The sequence below is a fragment of the Phalacrocorax aristotelis genome, chromosome 1, assembly GCF_949628215.1.
Source record: "Phalacrocorax aristotelis chromosome 1, bGulAri2.1, whole genome shotgun sequence".
In the NCBI taxonomy this organism is placed as follows: domain Eukaryota; kingdom Metazoa; phylum Chordata; class Aves; order Suliformes; family Phalacrocoracidae; genus Phalacrocorax; species Phalacrocorax aristotelis.
The window spans coordinates 218755171-218772787 of record NC_134276.1 but is presented as its reverse complement, the minus strand read 5'-3'; the positions used below and the strand labels follow the sequence as shown (position 1 = coordinate 218772787).

Here is a 17617-nt window from a genome sequence, read left to right as displayed (position 1 = left end):
AAGCCAGTGCCACTCCTGTCTTGAAGAAGGGCAAGGAGGAGAGTGTGGGGAAGTTCAGGCTGGTCAGTCCCACCTTGAGCCCTGGGAAGGTGATGGAGCAACTAACCCTGGAGACCACTTCCAAACAGGTGAAGGACCAGGTGGTGACTGGGAGTAGCCAGGCTGGATTTGTGAAGGGGAAATCCTGCTTAACCAAGCTGACAGCCTTGTAGAGTGAGGTGACCATCTTTATGGGCAAGGGGAGAGCAGGGGATGTTGTTTGTCTTGGCTTGAGCTAGGTTTTTATGTTGTCTCATGTAACATCCTCAGAGACAAACTGGTGAAATACGGACAACTTTAAATTTTTTTTGTCATTAGAATAGACTCAGTTTGCTGTTACCTTGAAATCTGTCTTCTGCTCGATGCCAGACAGGCTGAAACTTCAGTCCTTTGAATCCTCAACTAGCAAATCTTAAAAAGGAGTACTATATGACTGAAGACCTAAGCATAACAATACAAGAACAGAAGGCTCTGGAGAGCTGGATGGGCTCCCCTCCATGAAGGGCTGGTTTGGAAGTTGAAAATACAAAGTACTGGAAATGGGAAATTTTCCATGGGGAAGTGTTAGCAAAGCTTCTAAAGCATCAACAAGAGCAGTGGGGAATAAGGTATGGGATTTGGGTCTATTCCAAATTGTGACAACACCATAACCCTGAGAGCAGGAGCATTTGCATCTCAAGAAAAGATCTAGAGAAGAGACTGAAATGAGTCTCCTGTTTGGCTTGTAAATCAGGCTTGCGTGTTTGTGTGGTTTTCCCTTGCTTCCTGTAGGACTAATGCCTAGATACAGGCAATCGTGAAGTTCCTCTCCTTGAGGAATTTGCTTTGGCTGGCATGGAGCAGTGCTGAATTTATTAATAACTCTGGTGTTTGGATTTAGCTATGAATGACACATGGGCACTGTGGTGATGGGTGCAGGAATAAATCTGATAGCGCTCTGTGTTAGGAGGGAGCTGAATTGGAAAGGTAGCAGCACATGGTAGAGTGTGAACGTGTCTGTGCCTTCTGCGAGTCGTGATATCAAATACCAGAGGAATTTAAATTTTTTTTCTTAACTCATTAAAAAAAAAAAAAAGAAAAAAAGAGCTGTCCATTCAGTTACTAGCAAGGGAAATCCCAGCCTGGCAGTAGGACCGTGGTCCATGTCGGGGGTAAGGCGTGCTGCTGTGTGCATAATCACACGCTCTTTTTTCCTGAGCTGGAAGTCCCATAAATCTTCCAACTGGGAGTTGAGCCTTATGTGGTATTCCCACCACGGGCACTCGTCTGCCTCACCTGGGAAGGACAGCTTTCCCTTCTAGCCCTGCACATCGCCCGGTGAACACCCAGGAGCAGCAGGAGCGAGTTCCCCAGAGGTGCTGGCCCTGAAGGACATACCGAGAGCACAAGGACTCCTGTGCGGCTGGGGCTGCTGGTATTTTGGATCAAGATAGGAAAAGAGAAAATAAACCATTTTCCTCAGAGGTCTTTGACATGGATGGCACTACTGCACTAATGGAGAGAGCTAATTACACAGTGATTTGTGTAGAGATTACCAGCTGGGGCAGAAAGCAGTGCCGCTAACCCGCACAAAGCCTGGATGCTGAAAGCGGTGCAGGCGAGGACCCTGGGGGTAGTGGAGGGCAGCACAATGACACAGGTGACAGGCAGCAGTGTGGTCACCTGCGCACAGTGCTCCTGCCTCCCTGTGCTACGGTGAAGCCGGGACAGTCCAGGAGAGAGGAGTCCAAGTGTGCTAGCCTCCACGGCCCTTCCTGGCCTTCAGGACAGATGCCTCACCGTGGATGGAAGCATCTTCATGGGGAGGTAATCTTAGAGGATGGCTTTTTGGGAGTGGGGGCTCACCCTTTCAAAGCAGGTGTGTTTGAGTGTTCTGCAGAGTGCCCAGCCCGTTCTGAGGTGGTAAGTTAAAGAGTGAGGAGGGATGGGATACTGGGAATTGTGCAGAATCCTTGTGCTATGGAGAAGACGAGCGGTAGCTGCTGTTTGGGTGGCTCTGACACCACACGCAGCCATAGGATGCTCGCACAGCCTTGTGGTACTAATTTTATTATCATTAAAGAGTTTATCTCGTGAGCTATTCTTACTGAGGATCGAGGATCCAGTTACTGGGGATCGTTTTGTACCAGTGGTCTCATTTGCTTGGTGGTTTCTTGCATCTAGAGCTGAATAACTGCTGATAGCTGTGTCCATTTTGCCTGGTTGCAGTGCAGCCTCCGGAGGAGAGGCAGTGAGGTTTTCCTGAGCTTGCTGGTTGCCTCATCGCTGCCATCCCGTTACCAAAGGGACTTTTCTGTAATCAGCCACAGGAGGTTCCTCATCTTTTTGGGGGGCCTGCCTGATGGTTGGGGGGAGCATCCAGCAGCCTCCAAGGTCACTGCCTTTGTGCTGGGTCAGGTCAAGACTTGTCTGCAAACCTGTGGTCTCTACATCTGGGAGAAGCAGCTCTCTCTATCTGCCAGATTCACCTGAGTATGTTTCAGGTTGTAGGCAAGCTCAAAACGAAGGTGAAGCTTATGCTATCAAAGCCACAAGGTTAAGTTATGATCACAGAGTTGGAGAAACATCCATAGGAAAAAAGCATAAGATGATGCAAGTTTAAAATAGACCCGGCGTCAGCTTTTTACTTCACCTGTAGTCCAGGGATTTGTTGAGGAGCTTAAGAATCCACCTTAGTGTCCCCTCTTCGTGTGAGGGGGTGTTATAACAGCTCCTGAAGTTTCAAAGCAAGTCCCAAGAACCCCCACGTCTCCGTGCTAATCAAGAGGATCTCTTGATGTGGTGGGCTTGTTTTTACAAACTTGTTATCCAGATAATGCTGAGGGAATACTTTTGAGATATTTGAGATTTCACTCTGACAGCAGGGACCTGAGGATGCTGACTCTTCTGTGTGTTTTCATCTGGATGTCAGATGAATTGCCGTTACGAATGTTTTCCACAGGACGTATCAAAAGCTTATCACTTTCGGGTGACATGTAGCAGTTTCTCTTGATCTATAGCATTTTATAGACTATACCTAGCACATTAATTCACAATCTGTTCTAGAGACCAGTGTGTTACAAAGAGTTAGGAAAGCGTTGTGAGCCATGGTAACCTGAAAACATAAGTAACTGCTCCCCTTCTCCACTTCCCTGGATCAGGATGGTGCAGTTAATTGGCCTTGTAAGTGCTTGAATTCAAGTGAGACGTGCACATCAGCCATCTTCTGGATAAAATAGGGGTAATACCTGGGCACTCTGGATATAATATATAAATGGGGAACATCCAGAGAGATTGGTAATGATTCTGGCCTCCCTTTTTTCTCTCTTGTCTTGTGCACATTTTTCTTCTCTTAGGTGCTCTGGGAATGACAATATTTTTCTTTGTGGCCATAGGCAATGTAATGGTCACATCTGATGCATTTTTAAATGTCCCAGAACAATCCAGATCTTTCTTGCAGAGCCTGCTAGCATAAGGTGTGGGGGATCCAGTGGCAGGCAACTAGGAGATGACAGCTGACATCAGACATGCGTTTGCTGGCAAAGGTTTTCATAGCAGAAACCTCGACTGTTTTGTAACCTCAGACTGTGCTGGCTAGTCCGCTTTGGAGCCCAGATCATTCTTCAAGCGTAACAAGAAGTGCTGGTTTTGTGTAGCTCCTCAGTAGTTTGTATCCTGGCTACCTGAAAGCCATCCTTTCAGCCAGCAGTTGATGAGTTCAAGCTGATAGTTCCCTGGTTTAATGAGGATGCTCCTTGTGTGATTCTCTGTTAAAATCTCCTTGACTCTGAATTCATTTAATCTTCAGAGCACATTTCAAGGCTTCCTTTCTGTTTCTCTAAGCTTTGAGCAAGTAAAAGCAAGGCTTAATGGGTTGGGAGAATTCTGCTGTGACGGTGGAGTACCTTCCTGTGTGCTGTGTCATTTAGAGTGAAACAGCTCTTGGTTTTCGAGCACAGGCCAGTCAGGACACCCCAGTTCTGAGCGTGACTGGTACTGGCGCCGTGGCCAATTCCTTTCCCTCTCCCCATCTCATTTTTCCTATGGGCTGTGATTTCTCTGTTGCTCTGAGGACGTCAGAAGTCACAGCAGGTAGTGTGTTTCCAGGACGTTTTTTCATCAAAGCCCACGTGATGTCTGGGTCTCGCATCAGCAATCCTCGTTACAAAGACAGATGCTACCAGTTGGCTGTTTAATTTTTGCAGCACATGGCTGCATGAAGGCCGTTGTCTACACTGTCTCTCTCCTGGACACAGGTGAAAGAAGCTTTTGAAGGCTTCTTTAGGTGGTTGCTTCCTCCAGAGCACTCCTGACCCCAGCAGATCTTTCTGTGCTCTGCCCTTTTGTGTTTTGGCTGCATTAACACTATCTGACGGTCATTCTGGCCTTCCCTTTTCCTGGGAGCCGCTCATTCTCACACACCTGTTTGTTTCTTCCCACAGTGCTGAGTATTGGCGAAGGTGGCTTTTGGGAAGGAACCGTGAAGGGAAGGACTGGCTGGTTCCCGGCAGAATGTGTTGAGGAGGTGCAGATGCGACAGTATGATCCACGGCAAGGTAAGCTCTTTTCTTAGATCTGAGTGTCTCGCAGCCAACACACTGAACAGCCCTGGAAATCCAGAAGTATTAATTTTAAATTTCTAGCAGTCTCTGAGTTTGCCCGTTCTTTGCAATGGGCGATGGATGCATCCAAAGAATTGTATTGCTCAAGGTGATAGTTTACGTTACTGAGTGCGTTAGCATCCAGTAGCAGACACGCTGATCCATGGTAAGTGTGCGGTGCGGACGCGAGGAGGGCAGTCATCAGTCCTCCTTGCGGAGATGGCTGCAGCGGCAGGGTCTTCTGCAGGTGACAGGAGGTGATGGAGCAAGGGAGTGTGACTGTTGATCTGAACCTCCAAAACCGCATCACGTTGTAGGAGACTTCAGACGAAAGCAGCAGGTGAATCCTGTGTTTGTTTTAGTCCAACAGAAAATATTGAAAATGGCTGTGACTCAGCCCTGGCACTGCTGACCCTCGGTCTCCGGTGCCAGCCACCAGCTAACAGGTATTTGCTGTTCCTGGAGGGCAGCGGGGTCAGGAGGAGCTGCAGACCGCGTGTGCCAAACAGCACGGTGTTCTTGGAGGTGCCTGTGACTTCCTGGGGTTCCTGCTGTCGTGGGCTGTTTCACCACAGCTTAACCCCTTGTCGCGATAGCTGCCCGGGCAGCGTGCCTCTCCCAGCCCGAGGACTGGCTGGAAACACGCTGGCAAGCCTGAGCTTGTCCTGGTGTGAAGCTGCTGATGAGGACATTTGGATTATTATTTTTCTTTCAATGTATTACTTAGGAGAGGGGAGAAGTGGTCCCGATTTGACAGATTCGGTGACGTTCACTTTGCATATTAAATGAGCTTTAAAATTCACACAGCTGGATTCTGGTAAGTGAGAGTTAAACCTTGATGGCAAAGTTGGAAGCAAAGTTGTAGAAGAGAAAAGAATTTCAATAAAATACAGTTCTCTGTTTTGCACAACAACTAGTATAAATTAATTTCTGGAAGCCTGAACCCACTTATAAAGTGTTTTCTTTGCTCTAATCCCAGTCCTTCATGAGAATTTAAAATGTATATGTTTGCACCCTCAGGCATCTCCTTACCAGTGTGCTTGGGTTCTGTAAACGAGCCACTAACTCTGTGCGTGCTGTGACGAGTACGTGGCAGATCGTGTGTCCTCCGGGACACCTGCGCGTCAGTCCCTATGGATAAAGTATTGAGTGCCTTTGGGACCTGGTCTTGAGGCCATGGAGGGTGTCGTGGGAGTGGAGCTCCACCAGCGGCGCTACGGACCTGCACGCTGCAGCGTCTGACCAGCAAGGCTTTTCTACCCCCGCCCCTGATGTAGTTCAGCTCTTACCTGTCCAGTCTGCAGTTCCAGCTTGCGTTCCCAATGCTCATTGCTATTCTTTCGTAAAATTATCTTTGTATGTGCTTCATCTTACTGTACTGGTCACCCCTGCCTTGCACTCTCCTGGCCAGAGAAGGCTCCTGGCTGAGCACGGTGTTGTGAGCTCCTGGGCCTAGAAGAAATGAAGCAGTTGTGTTTCTGTTGTGCTGATGGGAGATGCGTGATGACAGTGAAGAGTTGAATAGGATATTCCTCCTTTTTCCAAGGGTGATCAGGGCTGGTGAGTTGAAACTTCCACTGAGGAGCTTCCACCTTCTGCCTTCTCGTGCTCTACTCCGGAGCCGTTTCAGTGTGCTGCTTGCCCTGTCCTTTTGAGATGCTAAATCAAAAACAGAGTAGGCTAATCGATATGGTTTATAAGCCCCACCTGTGTCTAGGTTGATGTTTGCTGGGTGCTTTCTTGGAGAGCATTATGTGTTTGGGTTAAATTGAAAGTGTGTAGCGAAATGTGAAAAACAGATGGTGTTTAGACACTAAAGCTGGTGTAGAGGTATGAGCATTTTCCTCCAGTTGTCCACACTGTGTAGTTGTTGGCATGTCCCCCAGGATGGTTTTGGCTTTTGACTACTTCTGCTTTTCCTGACGAACCTTGGGCACAGTTTTCAGCAGGTGCAGAAGGTAGCTTGGATAAGGCCATGATGTCTGTGGACAGAAGAAAGTTGAGCTGCATGGTCATGATGTTGCTCTGCCACTTCTCATTAAGACCAAAGAACGAGAAGTGTCTATCTTACAAGTTTAAGTGCAGCCTAACAGCTAATTGGGCTGTGCACTGGTGGAAAGCTTTTGGCCAGACTACGCTTTGCTGGGGAACAAAGCCACATCAGTCTCGCGGACACCTCCAGCTGTGGTTATTGATTGAGGAAAGTAGCAGGGTTGCATGGCAGATACCTGACTAGACTCTTGTGGAAACAGATTGACGATGACTGTGACAAGGATGAGAGCAGCTGAGGAAATTCATTGTGATCTTCATTGAAATTCAGAGAGAGCAACTTTCAGGGTTGACATTTTGGAGATGGTATTAGGATGTTCCTTTAACCTACATGTATTTCCATGCTTTGAGGGAAAAGGCCATGAGCTGCATATTTATCTACCTGAATGAGCCAAGTTCTTCTCTAAGGGTGCCTCTGGGTCAGCACTTCCCTACCCGGTCCCAGTTTGTGGACGCTGCAGTGCTTGTTGTCTCTGACAAGCTGTCCTGTTGCTCACCTCTGTTACAGGGCCCAGGGCAGGAACTTAAGTTTCTCAGTTCCCAGTGAGGGTCTCCTTAGATTATCTCCTGTCTGTGGAACTGAAATCCTTTGGGACATAAATAGAGTTTCTTTGGTAAATAACTCAAAGTTCCTGTATGTTCTTAATGTGTTTCTTGTGGCCCTACTGAGCCGGACATCTCTGCTTTTGCCTGTCTTCCCATAGAGATGATGCTTCTTGTATCATCCTGACATCCTGAGGGGAGATCCAAGTTCTACTGATCAATCCCATCACTTCATTACACACTTTTATTCCTGTCTGCACCTTCTCTAACACCATACCCTGTATTCTTCTTAAAGTGGTGTGACATTTCTGTTGGATTCAGGGAATTAATCTTTTTGTGCTTTCCATGTGGCTGAAATGGGCCTTGTATTTCTGCCAATATAGGATCAAGCTCATCAGGTCATCCTCACAGCTGTTGGTAGTCTGAGATCTGTGGGTGTAAGCACCTGCATGCAAGCACCGGCTAGTCACACCGCCCCCGAATCCGCTAGGAGATAATGGTGTGTAGAGCTGCTGTTGAGCAGTGGGAGTGCCTCCCCTCGGGTCTCAAGCTGCACCGTGTGATTCGGCACAGGAATGCCTTTGTCCCCGTGAGCGGAGGCACTGGTTGGGACTGGAGGGACCACGCTCCCACTCCTGCTTGTCGAGCAGCCGCTTGGAGCTTCATTCGCGCTTGCAGAGATGCTGCAAGTGTCACCGGGGGACGTGCCATGGGCGGGCAGCCCTTGTACAAGTGCCTGAGAGACTGCAGGTCTATCTCCAGGTGATACAGGAAGATGATCTTTCATGGTGTGAATGCAGGTAGGGCTCTGACTGAAATGAAACAGAAGAGGAGGTTGTTTGTCAGTGACTGTTTTTCAGTGTGTCCAGCCCATATGTATGTCTGCCTCCCGTTCTCCTCCTTCTCCTCCTCAGTATGTCCCCAAGGACCACGTAGCTCAGGGTTTAGAGAGCACCAGCTCACCGAGCACGAGGCCTGATGTGCCTCATCAACGAGGGAAGGAGGCTCGTGCTTCTGTGGCTTGTGCGAGAGCTAAAGCCCTCTGCTGGGGCAGCGGTGCCCGGCACGCGCGAGTGGTGGTTCCCAGTGCAGGTAAGTCACTGCTGTCCAGCCACTGGAAGCGTTGAGGGAAGGAGGGCTTGGTGAAGGGACTCCGCCAAAATGTCTGATCCCTCAGAAATCAAAGTGGTTTTAAACCAAGAAACAGCCGGGGGGGGTGGGGTGTGTGTGATTTGGATAGGGTGCCATCTGCATTGCTAGTTTTGGTACAAGAGGAGGAAAATCAGATAGACGTTGACATATCCTTGCCTAAAGGGACGCAAGAGAGGAGGCGAGTGGACAGGGTGAAAGTGGCAGCAAGGCAGGCGGACTGCCCTGAGAAGGTGCTGTCTTCTCTGCCGATGGAACTGATGGTAGCCAGCCAGACAAGGCTGAGGCACTTGGAATACAAATGCCAGCTCGTAAGTGCAGAGGGGAGGAAGCTGAGCCAGGTGATTTGGTCAGTACAACAGCAGTTCTGGGTGAGAACAGGCCAGAGCAGCACACGTGTGCTTTAAGGAAAGGTAGAGGTAATGATAAAGCTGAGGGTAGGAAGCGCGTGTGACGCATGGACTGTGCAGACACAAAGATAGGGCAAAACCGTATACTTTTACATTGCTTTGGAAAATGATGGTGTAAGGTATCCTGGTAATCAGGATAGAGTCTAGATTTTCATATTTGATAAAGAAGAAAAATATAGTGAAGTAACTGGAATTGACTGTCCTTGGTGAGTTAAAATTGAGGTGGAGTTTTGAGTTAATATTTTAAGTCAAAGCTATAAAAACCTGCCCTAACATGTATCCCTGGCAAAAGAGAAATCTTGCAGGTAGGGAATCCAACTTTGATTGTCCCTCGGCGTCTAGGAATAAGCAAAGCTCTCAAAGAACAAAGACTAAGATTCATTGGCAGAAAAAAAATTCTGTATCAGGGGATCTGAAATCAAAAATATAAGATGCACCTTAACAAAAACTCAGCTGAGCTAGACCTTGAGGTCTTTGATCTTAAGAGAAGTAATAGTAGATTCTTCAGCTGTACGAATAAAAGAGTAAGGAAGGAGGATGTAGAGCTATTAAGCAACAAGAATAAGATAAGATCAAAGCCAATTAGATAAAGGTCCAAATCTACCAGAACGGTTCCCTGTCAACATGGGCCGATGTTGGATGGATGGGCTGTGGTGGGACTGATACTGCCAGCTGGGGAAAACAATGTCAGGGACCTGAGGGCACTGATACGTCTTAATGTCCCTGACCAGCTTCACCTGGGGTCTCCTCCCACACCACTGGTCCCAGGAGCTCTATTTAAGCTCAGACTGTGGCTTTCATTTCCTGCCTGAACTATGCTGGTCTAGCTCCTGGTCTCCAGCTTATGGTCGTGTCCATGGCTGGCCATGGACCTTCTTGGTCCAGACCCCAACCCATGGACTGGTTTCCCAGGTTGACCTCAGATCTGCCTCCAGGGTCTTGTGGACCATGTCCTTGAGGACCTGCCCAGTGATCATTAGACCTGGTCTTAACCCTGACCTGCAGATTGGCTTCCTGGCTTGTCTTGAGACCTGCCCCATCACTGAGCTGGACTCCTTGTTGGACCTGGCCACTACTTCTGGCCTTGCTTGAGTTGTGGCCAGCGAGGCCCCTGCTGTGCTGGCTGTGGGGTCTCCTGGGTTCCTGGCCCACCTCACTTTGAGGGCAGCCCTACGCTTGCAGCCCCCGACAAACTAATGACACCAGAATTCTGAAAAAAATTATTGGGAAAATTATTGGCATTTTAGCAAAGATTTCAATGAGGTCATGGTGAACCTTGTGTGTGGGAGTGCTCTGGGCAGCTCCAGTTGAGGAGCTCTGAGTTCACTCGTACAAAAGTGTTTAAAATGGATTTTGAAGGGAGAGAGATGGGAGAAGATAGGAAAAGGGGTAGGACGGGACGGTGTTTATCCAGAAATGTTTTTGTGCTAAAGGAGATTGATTGACTGTGTTGGCTAAGGAACCGCTGTTGTTCCAGCTTACTTCGATATCAGGACATTCTCGTGTGGGAAATTATTAGTAAAGTTGGAGGAAATGTGGGGGAGCACTGGAAATTTGTCATCTGTCACTAGCTGGATAATGATTTCACCTATTAAATGCTTTCACTAATAGCTGTAGCCAAAACTGAAATGTGCTGTTCATGTTTCCTTGTGACGTCTTACGAGGTGAGAACATTTTACTTTCAGAGCTGGATGAGTTGGCGTAACAGAAATAGGATGAAATTCAGTAGGATAAAATGCAGGATCTTGCACTTAACAGAAAATCTTCTCAGTAATTACAAGCTAACATTTTACTACTTGAAACAACAAGAGGAGGCATGTTAGCGGTTCAGGAGATGACTGTAGCATCATGTGGCTGCAAACGAGGCAGACATGAGCCTGGGACGTCTCGTACAAGGCATTTCCAGTACGTGGGAGGCGTTAGTGCTACGGCACGGGGAGCCATCAACATCTGATCTGGAATTGATTGTTGTTCTGATCACTGGCCACAGGAAACTGGATTCAAATCAGTCTTGTTCCCCTCGTGAGCAGACGCTTGCGGCTGGGAGCTGTGCTGCTCTAATAAGAGAAGGTCAAAATGCGGCAGCCTCCGTGTGCTCGGCGAGGAACCAAAGCCTCAGCGGTGGGATGCCTTCTTGGACAAGAATTGAGTGATGGTTCATAGGGCTGGGACTCTGTGCATGCTAAGCTTGCATACACAAATCTCAGTAATATCATTAGGGAGTATTTGCAATATATGAAATTAAAAATCAGTACCAATTTTTCAGGACCTAGTTTGTGAATTGTTGGACAACTTTCTGCTGAAGTTGACGCTGGAATGGCTGCGCCTCCGCTTTGGGCACAATTCATTCTTGCTTTGGGCTAATTACAGAGTAGTCCTGAGTCTGCGGTCCAGGGAAATGTTGGGAGCAGGAGCAGCTTTGGTTAAAATTGCGGAGGAATACTTGGTAGCTGTAGTTACAACAAAATAGCTGTTTGGGGTGCATTGCAGGCACTGCAGAATGTGCATTTACTTATACGTTGAAATGTGGCAGTCCTGTGGTAGCGTCAGTGTCCAGTTTGGGCTCATTTCACCCTCATCCATCACCTCTCTCTACCCTGACCCTCACTCCCTCGCGTTTTTCAAAATCACCTTTGCGGCAGATCCTGACTGTCTCCCACCCAATTTCAGTGGCGGGACAGACCTCACCTGCTGTGCAGAGCTCGCAGATCTCTCAGGAAGCAACACCCAGAAATTAAAGGACAAGTTTGGGTGTGTGAAGCAGAAGGTGCCAAATGCTTCGACACATATGTGCGAGCAGCCTGTTGTCAAAGTAACTCGTCCATGGACTGAGAGAAGGTGTGAGAACAGAGCATAAGCTCCCCTGTGCACCGCAAGCCTGGAACCCGGCCTTGGTAGAAATCCAAGACTGTTGAGTATCACCTTGCTACTATTTGCCTCTCTCAAGTTGTGTTTGTTTGGAGAAACGCTGTACCGTCTCCTCCAGGAAACATTCTGTGCTGTTTATTGGCTTCCACGTACAGATCTACCTTCATGGAGAGAAACACAGCGAAGCTCTCTGCAAACGTGATTAGGCTGCGTCCGAACTGCTGGGCTGAAGAGCCCCTGCAGACCTGCAGGCTCTGGGTTTTCCTGCGGCTGCTCCCACGCCGTGCAGGGACGTACAGCGGTCTCCTGAAGCAGCTGAGGCCTGGGCTGCGCTGGCAGTGCCCTGGTCCAGACGGTCACAGGGCCGGGAGGTGGCTGCGCTGCAGAGACACCGGCTCTCTGCGGTACGAGTCCTCAGGGGACGGGCAGGTCTTCGGCAGCGGCAGACACGGGGTGCAGCCGGGCGGACTGGGACCGGCTGTGGTTGGGGCTGTTGAGAGCGTGTTGTGGAGAGCTACGGCTGGTCCTGGGCATGCAGTAACTGCGGCACGAGTATCTTCTTTATGCTATCTTTTCTTTTTGATGTTGCTTTGATTCCTGTGGAAGGATGTGGGTGTCGGTGGTGCCCAGAAAACTGTCTCTTGCATGCAGACACCTCTCTCCTTGCTGCTCCTTGTCTGCCCATTTGTTTGTGGCAAGATTTCCAGTTGGTTTCCATCATCATAGCATCTAAATCACTAATTCATGAAACCATGTCAACCGAGTTCCTAGTGGACTTAATCTTTGACAGTTCTTTTTCTGAAAAAAATAAAAATAATTTTAAGGGTGGAATGTACCCTCCTTGTATGACAGGGATGCATTTCGTTACTTCCTCAGTACCTGTGGGTAGCGCTGAAGGTGGTAGAAGTGTTACCACTTCTTCCCATAGTGTAGAGGCTTTCTGAAGAAAGTATTCAGAGGTTGAACCACATTTTTGATCAAGAAACAAGTTTCTTATGCAAGAAATGTTTTGAAAGTGAGATAACAATTATTGGGTACTTCAAATTGTTTAGAAGTCTAATAGTGAGAGCACCTTGCTGGCTCAGCGTGTCCTCCCACTGTCTCTCCTGTAGGCCAGTGTAGATATTGGAAGAGCAGATGGTATAACAACTGGATTTTAAAAGAAATGGTTAGTATCGCTGTTTCTGAGCCACCCACTCCTGTGTTGTGTAAGGGAGCAGAAGCATCTTCCAGCCTGGTACATCAGAGGCACCGCAGCCCATCACCGCTGAATAAGATGAAGTGCCGGAGCTCATCCTTGGCCCCGGGGGTCTGAACCCAGACCGCGTCGTGCAGAGCCCAACCTGAGCCTACTTCTCTTTGGAGAGCAGGGCTTTTTCCGTCACGGCTGCGGGAGGTTGTACAAGTCGTTGGCTGTTTCTTTTGGTAGAGGGCACTGTTGTTCTTCACTCGTCTCTGATGCCAACCTCAGGTGATGCAAAGGCGTAGGTTGCAGAGGAGGAGGAGGATTGTGGAGGATTATGGTACCTTAGTGAAATACAGCTCCCTGATTTCCTGCAGTGTACTGATCGTCTCCCTCCTGGAGGTCTGCACCAGCCTTTGGGGAGGTCAGCTTCTTTTCTTATGGTACCCTTTTCATAACTTTATCTCTGAGTGTCCTGTGTGCAAAGGACAAGTTATCTCTTCTACCTTCTCTTTTGTTTTCTTGGTGCATTATGGAGTCTGCCTTGACTGACAGTGATCCTCCTCTGGAGAACTTTATCCTAAAGCAAGACTGGGGTGGTATTGAACTAACAGGGGATACAGCCTCATCCACAGGGAGGCTGGATGGTCAGTGGAGCGATGGCATGGAGTTGTAGTCCTGTGGCTGAGATGCTGTTGGTGTCCCCTGGGCCATTTGTATGGGTTGGGTCTCGTTGGTTGTAGGGGTTCGCACGGAGCACTTAACGTGCCTTGTTGTAATGTAGCAGTCATTGCTTTTGACAAATACCTTGCTTTTTGAAGAAGTTCTACGCTAGGAGAAGGAAGGAAGACAGCAGGAAATGAAAAAATTCAGTCAGCTAAACTTCCCAGGGCTGGAAGAGCAGCTGGCTGAGCAGCGAGCACCGAGTCTGCGCACTGCAGCTTTTCTGAGCGGGTTTTTTGAGAGCTTCTGCGTGAATGAAGTAGCTATGAAGGAGGTGTCTGCCTTGGAGCAGCAGGTTGGGAGTCAAAGCGGCACAAACCCAGCCTCAGGAGCTGGAGCACCATCCTGAGAGCCCCTGCAGGAGGAAAGGAACCTCTTACTTTTCCAGCTCTTCAGTGTGGCATTGCAGAATGATCAGCGAGAAGATGGAGATGCAAATGCTTCGCTGCTGCTGCGCCGGGGAGCAGATCTGGACCTCGGCACTGCATGACGAACGCCTGCGCTGGTGACAAGCTCGGAGGTGGCTTTTCTCGGAGGATACCGGCTGGCAGCTTGCACGCTGGCACAGCTGGGGGACAGCACAAGTGCTGTAAAGTGCCCCGCTGTGACTCCCTGCGTTTCACCTTCAGCACGAACTGAGCTGGAACCCTTCTTGGCCTGCTGGCCACCAAGTCATCGTGCGTGACCCAGCCAGCATGCGCAGTGCCCAGACTTCGCCTGGGTAGATGGACAACCTGAATAAAGCTCCGAGCTTGGGACAGGAGGAGCAAAGGAAGCAGGGGAGCAAAAGCATGCAATGACCACCATGAATATACCATGGACAAATCGTGTCTGGCATGCCTGATGGCCTTCTGCATTGGGGTGGCTGCCTCTGTGCACAAGGAGAGGCCAGTGGTTGTTGTACGCCTTGCCTTTTCTCCAAGGCCCCACCTCGAATGCTGGGCTCAGGGTTGGGCCCCTCGGGACAAGAAGGGCCTTGAGGGGCTGGAGCGTGTCCAGAGAAGGGCAGTGGGGCTGGGGCAGGGTCTGGAGCACAAGTGTGCTGGGGAGCGGCTGAGGGAGCTGGGGGGGTTTAGCCTGGAGAAGAGGGGGCTGAGGGGAGCCCTTCTCGCTCTCTGCAGCTGCCTGAGAGGGGCTGGAGTGAGGGGGGGGTTGGTCTCTGCTCCCAAGTCACCAGCGATGGGACGAGAGGAAACGGCCTCAAGCTGCGTCAGGGGAGGTTTAGGTTGGAGATGAGGGAAAATGTCTTCCCTGCCAGAGTGGTCAGGCCCTGGCACAGGCTGCTCAGAGAGGTGGGGGAGTCACCGTCCCTGGGGCTATTTAAAAGACGTGTAGACGTGGCACTTCAGGGCATGGTTTAGGAGGCCTGGGGTTGTTGGGTTGATGATTGAACTTGATGATCCTAAAGGTCTTTTCCAACCCTAATGATTCTATGAAAGCCTTTGACACTATCTCCTGTTTTATCCTAATAGCTGTTTACTTCCACATGAAGAGTGGTGGTAGGAGTAGATCTGCAGCCTAAAATAGCTTCTTTGTTAGCAGTCAGGGAAATGTGTCTGCTTTTACCACGGTCTCTTGGCTGGAGAGAGGTGACTTTTCCCATTTGGCCACTTGTCAGGTGACAGTTCCCTGACAGAACAGGGAATCAGAATTTCCTCATCTGCAGCTGACTGCTGTCCCAGCTGGAGTTATGCATGCAGCACATGAACGCACGGGAGCATGTGCAGAGACGGCTGAAGACCTGGTACAATAGAGCTGTAGATTACGGAGCATTGATTGACACAGCCAAACAGCTGCCTCTGGAAAAGCATGCAAATTAAATCCATCTTCCAAGAGTTCTGATAACCTCCCATCTCCCCTGGGCCTGGCGCACCGTCCAGCCTCCCAAGCAGAGCTGCTTTCCCCTCCAACATGCATCACTTGTCATGCATGAGGTGGGAACGAGTCCTGTGGCTACTTCTACACCAGCATTTTAAAAATCCTCTTGACTTCTCTTTCACTTTTCTGACTTTCTTCCAAGCCTGATCGTGTCTCCATTATATTGCTGCTTATGTTAGGCTTCCTCTCTGGCTGTGCTGCCTTTAACCTTGCTCCCCTTTGTTTCTATGAACTTTCCTCCTGTCTTAATCTGCTGCTCTGCAGGCAGCTTCCTCTTGCGGTCAGGAATAAAGGTCAGTGTTAGGAATATCCCAGGGTGCTGCTTGGGTTTTAAAGCTAATATCTGTTAGATTTGCTGATTTTTTTTCCCCTTTTTCAAAGTGGGAATTTAAAAGTTTTGACACTAGATTCTTTAAAATTCACTTAATAACACTCCAGACTGTTTTGACCACTTAGCAACAAAACGGTGTATCATGATACATGTATCATGAGTAGTTTAGTGGTCAGGTTTAGGTACTACAGATGTTCTGGGCATGGAATGAACATCCACGTTCCTTAAAATGATGGGTATAAGAGTACTGAGCTCAAGCAGGGTGTATCAAGGAACAGCACAAAGTACCAAGATTTCCCATGCCAGTTACCTATGAGCCTCCTATCAATGCCTTGGCACTCCTAGCCCGTTTATCTCTTGCACTGTGTCTCCAAGGAGTAAGGATGTGGTTGTCTTAAAGCACTCTTAGGCTGACATTTGAACTGTTCAGAATGCAAGGGAATTTGAAATACAAAAAACCGCAGTTGCTTGGAGTGGTTTCTCCTGGGCTGATTTGTTTAGGTCTGTAAAAGGAGCGGGGGGGGAAGATCTGTAGCATTACTTAATTAAAAACAAACAAACAGAACAGAAAAATAAAACCAAAACCCACCACATCATGCCTATTTGGCTTCCTGCAGAAAGAATTTGGACTCAGCAGAATACTTTTACTGCCGTGACAGAGCATAAAGAACAAGAGGCTCCCTAGAACAAAGATTTGCACTGCTGCTGCTGGTAGCCTGGGAGGAGATGCTGGCTGTAGGCTCTGGATGGAGTAATTCTGAACTCTGCACCTCCCTGGTTTCAGCAGAGCGTTGGCCTGCACACGGTGGACCCAGGCTTGTCGGTGCCCTGTGGCAGAATTCTTCACAGAAGTCAGTGCTTGACCGTTGGCTGGTTGTTGCCAGCTCTGTAAATCCTCAGCTGGTCTGTTGACGTTGCCGTGGTTAGGGTCTCCTGATCATTTTTGTTTCAGGCTGATTTGTGTTTTATAAATTTCTGGCACCGTGCTTGATATTAGCTCAGACGGTGAGTTAGAATTTGTGTCTGGTTTTTTTAAGCAGCTGTATCATTATTTGCTAGTATCTTCTGGCGCTCTTTCGTACTATGCAATTACCATTGTTTTGGTAGCTCAACGGTCTTAAAAGAAATGGGTACAAATCCTTTCTATATCTAGTTCCCTGCTTTTCTCAGTTAACTTTTTCATTTCTTATTTTCTGGAGCTTGCAACAAGCGTTTGTCCGGGTTCGGGCTGCTGGGCGGCGGGTGAATGGTTGAGGCTTCTTGATCAGGTGCCCGTCCTCAGGGCTGCTGGAGCGTCGGAATCCCGACGCGTGTGCACCTGCGTGAAAATGCCCTTGAAGTTTGCTCCAGGAAGCTTTTTGGTTCAGGCAGCTCACGTTCACATGAGAGGGGTCCAAGCCCGGAGGCCTTCAGTAGCGCTTGTCTTGCCGTCAACGACACAGGGAACGCGGACAGTGCGGGCGGTCCTGCAGGGGCCGGGTACCTCCCTGTAAAGCGTGGGGCTTTGCTTAAGGTTCGATTTCCCTTAGGCAACCTAGATCAGCTCTGTGCTTTGTAACTGGTTTGTGATACGTGCTCCCGAGGTAAAACACAATACAGTGCTGCTGTTAAGTTCCAGGTGTCCCATTTGAGTAATATCAGTATTAGCAACTGAATCAAATTATTAAATAATCTAGTTCTTGGGTTTTACATCTACCTCAAGATTGGTGTCAGTCTCTCATGTGGTAACTACAAGAGTCGTCCCCTCATCCTTTAAACACTTGCCACTGACTCAGCTTTCTTCTACTCCTCAGTTACTTGCTCTGTGTTCCAGGGCTTGCTGAAAGTCCTATTCTAGAGAGATCATCAGTGAGATCCCTAAAAG

The 17617-nt window shown here is 48.8% G+C and overlaps 1 protein-coding gene across 11 annotated transcripts in view; it reads left to right on the top strand.

The window, feature by feature from the left end:
- SHANK3 (SH3 and multiple ankyrin repeat domains 3) overlaps positions 1–17617 on the top strand; it is a 401813-nt gene that overhangs the window by 244196 nt on the left and 140000 nt on the right. For all 11 annotated transcript variants that reach the window (XM_075081824.1, XM_075081828.1, XM_075081835.1 and 8 more), the window contains one exon: positions 4461–4574. In XM_075081824.1, coding sequence (XP_074937925.1) covers positions 4461–4574 — 114 coding nt within the window. The remainder of the gene's footprint in view (positions 1–4460; positions 4575–17617) is intronic.